We start from the raw sequence: 8486 nt of genomic DNA, 5'->3' as shown, positions 1-8486 counted from the left end.
TCTTTTATTATTACATTTTCTTCCTCTTTCAATTGCAACTACTTATAACAAATATTAAAAAAATATAAGTTATGAACAATAATTATATAGAAAAATCATTATTTTTTTTCTCCATTCACAACAATTTAAACCATTTTCTACATTTTAAAAACACCACTCTAAGCATATGAATTATGATAGATAGATTGTGAAAACGGTTAGATGCAACAAAATAAAATAATAATAATCATTGAATTGGTATATGTTATGCTTGAAGAGGTAGAAAGTAGGAAAGTGAAAACCACACATTGCATCTAGCAAACCATCCTTAGTATTTACTTGAAAAATCCATCATCCCACTTGTCCTATTTTAAGCTTTTATTCCAATTCTCGAGCTCTCATTCTACGTTGCAATAACCAACCTTAAAGCAACCAATTATCACACCACATTCTATATTCATTAAATCCCAAAATGGATCCACCACCACCCATTACCACGGTCGTCCACCACCCCGTCGAATCCTCCTCCGTCTCCTCCCCTACCTGCCGCCAATGGGACGACACCCTACCACTGCCCAAACTCCGCATGATGTGCAGCTACGGCGGGCACATTATTCTCCGCCCACATGACAAGTCTCTTTGTTATATGGGCGGGGAGACCGCATTGTGGTGGCGGATAGACACACGTCCTTGGCAGATCTCTGCTCACGTCTGTCCGCCACCCTCCTCAACGGGCGCCAGTTCTGCCTTAAATATCAACTCCCTAGTGAAGATCTTGATTCACTAGTGTCCGTCGCCACAGACGAAGATCTCGATAACATGATTGAAGAGTACGATCGACTAAACTCATCCAAACCATCCCGACTCCGACTATTCCTTTTCTTAACCAAACCCGAAACGGCAGCCTCGATGGGATTGTTACTAGACGACGCTAAGTCAGAAACATGGTTCGTTGACGCATTAAATGGCGCCGGATTGCTCCCGAGAGGGTTATCAGATTCCGCCACCATTGATAACCTGCTAGAACACAAAGATAACGTCGACGTGGAATCAGAGACACGACACCGTCCTAATTCAGAAGTACCATTACACTTGCCAGAAGTGGACACAACGTCGTCGTCGTTTAGGTCGAGTTCGTCATCTCCTTCGATGTCGAACCGGCCTCCGATTAAGGTTAAGGAGGTGGATCAGATGGCGGGACTGGACGAGCAGTTGAATGTTCATGTAGGTGGTTGGGCCACGTCAGCAGTTGCTGATGATGAAAGGTCTGATCATGGTGTGCTGAGGAAGCCGCCGTTGCCGTTGCAGAGGAAGTTTGCTAATTATGATGCTCATAATTTGCCTTCGCCGGATCCCAAGCACGGTGGCGCCTATTGTTTGCATTCACCAGATTCCATAGCAAGGTATCTATATATATTCTCAAAGATTATATACCACATACCACAAATGCTATATAATCGTGTTATAGTTTATTTGATGATGACCAGAATGTACCGTAGCAAGAATTTTTTGAGGGAATTTAGTTAAAAAAAAATAATCAAAAAAACAATCTAGTCAACGACACACAAGCTTGGTAAATGACATTAGGTATCATTTACTAAAAACAATGGAAAGAAATTAGTGTTTATAATTCACCGGAGGTGATTAGGGGTTGTTTGTTTACATCTGAATGGAACCATTCAGATGTAAACATCTGATTCATTTAGACTATAGACTGTTTGGTTTTAAACAAAAAAACATCTCAATGATTAAAATTAAGTCTTAATCATTCAAAATTATTATTGTTGCTGAATAGGATATATGCTCATTCAGATCTGAATGAACCTAACTGCCCCTAAGTATTAGTGTTTAAGCTCAAAAGGTGTCGAACACGTTTTGGTTGAATAGGGCAGTGTATTTATGTTTTCGACGTGTTCAATCCTCACCTAAGCAAAGTCGGTTGTAATCTAGCCTATCATTTACTACCTTAAAGCTTATACGGGGACACGTGTAAAAAAGAAAAAAGATAAAAACCAATTTTTGAAACACGGACCGGTCGGGAAACATGACCCACTTCGTTCCGGGTCGCATCATATATACGTTTTCTAATAACCCGGCCGGGTCTGGCGGTTTACGGTCCGACCGGAACCGGTCAAACGCTGGCCCAACCGGTAAAACCTTGAATTCTATTAAATAAAAAATAATGTGCGCAAAGGGAATCAAACTCAAGCCAACAACCAAGAGGGAAGCTTAACACAAACACAATAACCATCTAACTAAGCCATATTGACGTTGTAAAAATTGAAATATGAATTATATATACTAAAATAATTAAGATTTCTAAATGGAATGATTTTAGTATAAATGTAAGGCGACCGGGTCAACGTCCGGGTCGGGTCTGAAAACTAGGGCTGTTAAAAACCGGATATTCGAAATTTCGGATATCCGAAACCAGATATCCGAACCTTTCGGATATCGGATAGTGAAAATCACTATCCGAATCCGAATCTGAAACTTCGGATATTCGAATATCTGGAAAAGAAATTAAAGAAAACCATGTTTATATTAGGGGTGTTCAAAGAAAATTCATATCCTTTATTTCATAATAATTCAATTGATGTATGGATGCTATATGGATCTAAATGAAAGAAAAATCATATCATTTACTCAGCCAATTAATAATACAAATATATGTTTCAAAAATGAATGTTGTCTTCTTGTTTTTATCCATCTACCACTGAACCACCGCCCATCGACGAGTCACGCCTGCCTTGAACCACCGCCGCTTTGCTTCTTTGACTCTCCATTCATCTCCATTTCAATCAACCTCAACTGTAGATCTGTCATTGCGGCCAGATCTAGTGCTTGCTGGTGAACGGGATGGTGTGGTGGTGACCGTAAGGGGTGGTGTGGTGGTGGCCGGAGAAACGTATGGAGAGTATAGAGTGTAGATTTAGGGTTTTCAAATGTGAATGTTCTGCTCTGCTTGTGTTATGACTCGTTGGGTTTTGTTATTATATATAATATAAAATAAAATAAAAAAATATTGAAATTAAAATACCGGATAATTCGGATATCCGAAAAATCTGAAAACTGCTATCCGAATCCGAATCCGAACTTTCGGATATCCGGGATTCGGATATCCGAATTTACGGATATCCGAAAATTCGGATAGTTCGGATACGGATAGTCGGATAATTCGGATACGGATTCGGTTTCGGATAGTTTTGAACACCCCTATCGAAAACGTTGATAAAAACATGTGATGGTTTCTTCCCTGCCAGCCAACTAGTGTACGTATATATAATATATACTATAGAGCTTAACCATGTTATATGTCTTAATGTGAAACTTGAATTTTAGTATTTGTTCCTTTTTTTTTCTTAATGGTGAAAATGTTTTCGCAGTGATAATAGCAGCATTGCATCGGCGAATTGTCAATCAAAGACCACATTCAGTCAAGATACAAACACCCAATCAAACATAGACACCCCAATTCCACCCGCGACCACCCAAGTCTACCCCAACAAAACCATCAACTACCATATCCCGATCCAATCAATCCAAGAGACATCGCTTACCCAAGACCAACAACAACAATTCTACCAACCTCGCCCACATTTCATCCAACACCATACAACGTCAAACCAACCAGTATCATCATCTTACTACCAAGTGTACGCGCAACCACCACCACAAATCGACAACCAACAATACCCACTCTACTTTCTTCCAGTAACGTCACAAAACCACCATTATAATTATAATGGTATTATGCAGTTACAGTCCAACACTGCCGACGCAAATCCCACCAACATAACATCATCAGCCGCCACACCGCCACTCTATCCGACCAAACCACTGAACAAACCAGACATGGCTCCAAATCCTATGTACGGGACAACGACTCTTCCTGATATGATTCAAGTTCCAAGCAATCATCAGTTTCAACAACAATACTTGAATGTTTCTCAAATCCCACATCATCCTCCTACACCAGTGCTTGCATCCAAGTATGCCAACCAGACACAAGAACCTGTATATTATTCACATCACCAATCGGTAGCTGCACAATTGACTTCAGTACCAAACCATGACTTCGGGGTCAGCCATGTTGTTAACACAACCGACCACTGAACATGCTAAGCAATAGTTGGAATGGTGTACCTAGTAACTAATAAGCGATGATAAACAAGTGTTATTGAATCAAAGATGATGGAAAGAAAGTGAAGAATTAGTACTTTGGGACAAAGTGCTAAATGGGCGACATTTATTATTTTAATGTCTTGTTTGGGAATAATAATTTTTGTACTCTGTTTTGTATAATAAGATTAAAATACATCACTTCAAAGTTCTGTTTAATACATATTATATAAACTAGTTTTAGACCCGTGTAACATACGAGATTATTCAAATTATAAAATTACAAAAAAATAATTACATAACGTATATAAAAAAATGTATTACAACTATGTTGGGTTTTAGCAAGATCATCATCATCATCATCATCATCATCATCATCATCATCGTACTCAGTATATCCCACCAATAGCAATGCTATGGTAGGGTCTGAGAAGGGTAAGATGTAGACAGCCTTACCTCTATCCCATAGGGATAGAGAGGCTGCTTCCGGTGAGACCCCCGGCTCGATAGTAGTTTTGCATCAAGCCTTGGACATAAGGCACATAACACTCAATCATCGGGACACCGGCTGATTGGTGCATGTGCCCTTGTCTTTCGAATATCAACGCCACCACTTGATGCTTGATTAACCTTCTGCCACTTTTAACTTTATTTTCACGAGATTAGTAAAATAACGTCAAAATTAGTGCAATTTTACTTTTGCCCACCCGAGGGTTCACATATATATATATTATATGCGCGCACTCGTGTATTACACGGGTCTAAAACTGGTTTTAGCAAGATTATCAAAGTCCAAAATAACCATTTATTAAGGAAAACGCAGTGGAAATAATTAGTTTTAAATCTTGTTTTACAAATCACATAATCCCGTTTATGTATAAACCCAAACCAGGATCCATATACAATATACATGCTATCAAAAACACAACCATAGGATGTTAACAAACATACATTCATGTCCGAGAATGAAAGGGATGAATGAGTTGAATGACGAGCTTCCAATGGAGGAAGCCTCAAGCTTGTATACCCAACGAGCTTCAATAAACACCTTAGGTTGCTAGGATCCTTACACTTCTTGCAAATTACCCTCTTGTTCTTCCTTTTGGGTTTCCAGCGGAGAGAACGAGTAGAGAGAGTTTGTGTGTGTGAGAAAAGGTGTAAAAATGATACAACCAAGAATTATGATCTCCCAATCTCTTTCCTTTGCATGTCTTGGAAAAACAAAACAGGAGAGAGAGGGAGGAAGAGGGGCCGGCCCACCTTTGGGTTTTCCCCCCAAAACCATAAACCATTTTAGTTTATTTATTTATCCAAATAAATAAATAACAACTCCCAAATTTAAATTATCCACACACAAATGCAAATATCTAGAAAACCCATTTTCCAAATATTATAAGTGTTGATTATTATTACTTAGATCATATCTAATAATAATAATTATCGTGTCGTTTGTCTAGCTTGTTATTGGGTATGACCCGACTTGGATCATAACGTACTAACCACATTAACTCTAATATGTGCCTTGGGCAGATCGATTCCAACAATCTCCCACTTGCACAAGATACATAGAAGATTGATGCAAATAGCAAATACCGCCTAACAACGGTTTACTATCCCTAATACGCATGACGAAGTGCCATTCAATAACATCATCCCCTTCAAGTCCCATACTTGAAATGATTTAGGTGAAACTATCATTTATCCTTTTGTCTTAAATATCATGTTAAATCCAGAGACACAGAATTATCATTCTCTGTTGATTTAACTAATCAGGACTCAGACGTTTAACTCTCAACGAATAAGAGGGACAAATCCTCTATTGACTACATACGTTTCTCACTATCACCTTGTACCATACTTGAGCTTAGCCTTATGTACTGACATATTTCAGAGCAGCGAAGAACCAAGTCAAAGTATAATAGTCGGTGAATATCAAGACCCAATATGTATCTCAGGTCGGAGGATACTATGATGTTCGCATTTACTCAAATTTACTTATGATCACAAATCAGAAGGATTCCATGCAGTAAAATTGAGGGCGGGTCAGTCCAATATTTATCCCATAAATATCTATGAACCTTGGCAGCAAACCCTTTCCTATATTCATACCTCATAAATATCTACCAATCCAAGTTCATAATAGTCTTACTTTCATATTTGTTCCCACAAGTATGATCGACTACGGATGTTAGAATAATCAAAGTATTCACGGATTTAAACATGATAAAATGGAACATAACTCAAGAACATGACCATAACCAAAACCATATGATTGAGTTAAAATAATATTGTTCCGATATCCAAATACAATATTTTGATCAAATCCAATCACTAGAATATCGAAGTCTAAGGCGCAAGTATGACCCTCATGCTTCGGCCTTTCAAGGAGCTTCATGAGTGGATCCATAATGTTTTGATCAGTGTGAACTTTGTGAATACATATATTTCCCTTTTCAACTTCATCCCTTATGTAGTTGAATATCCGCTCAATGTGCCTAGTGTTTAGATGTGCACGGGGTTCCTTGATTTGAGCAATCGCACCCTCGTTGTCACAAAAGATTTCTAGAGGGTCCTGAATGGTACGGACTACCCCTAGGTCGGAAATGAACTTTCTAATCCACGCAACTTCTTGAGCTGCCAAGGAAGCGGCGATGTATTCTGATTCTGTGGTGGAAAAGGCTACCATGTCTGGTTTTGCGCTCTTCCAAGAGACATCACCACCATTTAGAACGAAGAGATATCCCGATTGTGATCGAGAATCATCTCGATCAATTTGGAAACTCACATCCGTGTAACCTTTACAACGAGTTCCTCCTCACCAGAGCCATATATTAGAAACATATCCTTAGTCCTCCTAAGGTATTTTAATATTCTCTTAACTGCCATCCAATGGCTAGTACCCGGATTTTGTTGATATCAACTTGTCATGCTCAAAACACATGACACATCCGGTCTAGTGCAAATCATGGCATACATGATGGATCCTATAGCAGACGTTGGGATTCCATTCATTTTGTCTTGCTCAACCTTTGAGCTTGGACATTGAGAAGCACTCAATATTGTTCCTCTTTGAATAGGTACCAAACCTTTCTTAGAGTTTTCCATCTTGAACCTTTTCAAGATTTGTCAATGTATGCACTTTGATTCAAACCTATCAACCGCCTTGATTCATCCCTATAGATCCTTATTCCTAGGATATAGGCGGCTTCACCAAGATCCTTAATGGAAAAGCAATTTCCAAGCCAGGCTTTTACACCTTCCAAGGTTGGAATGTCATTTCCAAATAGTAATATGTCATCGACATATAATACCAGGTAATGATGCTCCCACTAGCTTTCTTATACACACAAGCTTCATCAGCATTTTTGATGGATCCAAATTTCTTTACTTCATCATCAAAATGGTGATTCCAACTTCTAGATGCTTGCTTCAATCAATAGATTGATTTCTTTAACTTGCATACTTTGTTGGGATGTTGTGGATCGACAAAACCTTCAGGCTGAACCATATAGACATCTTCCTCAAGATGCCCAATTAGAAAAGCGGTTTGACATCCATTTGCCATATCTCATAGTCATAATATGCGGCTATGACAAACAATATCCTTATAGACTTTAGCATCGCCTCGGGCGAAAAAATTTCATCATAATCAACCCCTTGAGTTTGAGTGAAACCTTTTGCTACAAGTCTAGCTTTAAAAGTATCCAAGTTTCCATGCATATATGTTTTCTTCTTGAAAACCCACTTACTTCCAACCAGTTTGGAATTTAGAGGTGGTATAACCAAGTCCCATACTTGATTAACATGCATGGATTGCATCTCTACGTTCATGGCTTCCAACCATTTATCACAATCAGATTGTGACATTGCATCTTGGTATGTGGTGGGTTCATCAGAATCTACCACGTAGCATCCATCCATGAAAAATCCATATCTTTCAAGTGGGGTTCTAATTCTACCAGATTTGCGAACATTTTGTGCGTTTTGATCAATCATTTGATCATTATCAACAACCTCTTGTTGATTGCTAGTGTCAACCAAACGTGTATCGGCTTGTGGTTCTCGATCCTTCTCGAGTTCCACAGTTCTATCAGTTCCTTCCATAAGGAACCTTCTTTCCAAGAATTCAGCCTTTCGAGCTATAAACACTTTATGCTCGTTTGGATTGTAGAAATAATATCCCATCGAATCTTTGGGATATCCTACAAAGATACACTTAGTGGATCGGTTTTCAAGCTTGTTTTGGGTGTTTTTCTTGACATAAGCCTCACAACCCCATACCTTTAAATATGATAACGATGGAACCCTTCCATGCCATATTTCAAAAGGAGTTAATCCACTTTCTTGGTTGGTTCCATATTTAGAATACGGGCAGTAGAGATCAA

General features: G+C 38.8%; 1 protein-coding gene across 1 annotated transcript; it reads left to right on the top strand.

Moving 5' to 3' along the window:
- The first annotated feature begins 888 nt into the window (after positions 1 to 888).
- On the top strand, positions 889 to 4095 carry LOC143583381 (uncharacterized). The gene is made up of 2 exons (XM_077065694.1): positions 889 to 1382; positions 3366 to 4095. The coding sequence occupies exons 1-2, from the start codon at positions 889 to 891 to the stop codon at positions 4093 to 4095; spliced, it is 1224 nt and encodes a 407-aa protein (XP_076921809.1).
- The last annotated feature ends 4391 nt before the right edge of the window (positions 4096 to 8486 follow it).

Source organism: Bidens hawaiensis, unplaced genomic scaffold, assembly GCF_021521415.1.
Source record: "Bidens hawaiensis isolate Kalapana, Puna unplaced genomic scaffold, B.hawaiensis_p1.1 tig00032379_1, whole genome shotgun sequence".
Taxonomy (NCBI): domain Eukaryota; kingdom Viridiplantae; phylum Streptophyta; class Magnoliopsida; order Asterales; family Asteraceae; genus Bidens; species Bidens hawaiensis.
This window is presented reverse-complemented; position numbering and strand designations above follow the sequence as displayed.

Coding starts and splice junctions, on each gene's coding strand:
- LOC143583381 (XM_077065694.1), top strand. CDS start 889: ATGGGATTGTTACTAGACGACGCTAAGTCAGAAACATGGTTCGTTGAC. Junction 1,383..3,365: donor TCACCAGATTCCATAGCAAG/GTATCTATATAT, acceptor ATGTTTTCGCAG/TGATAATAGCAGCATTGCAT.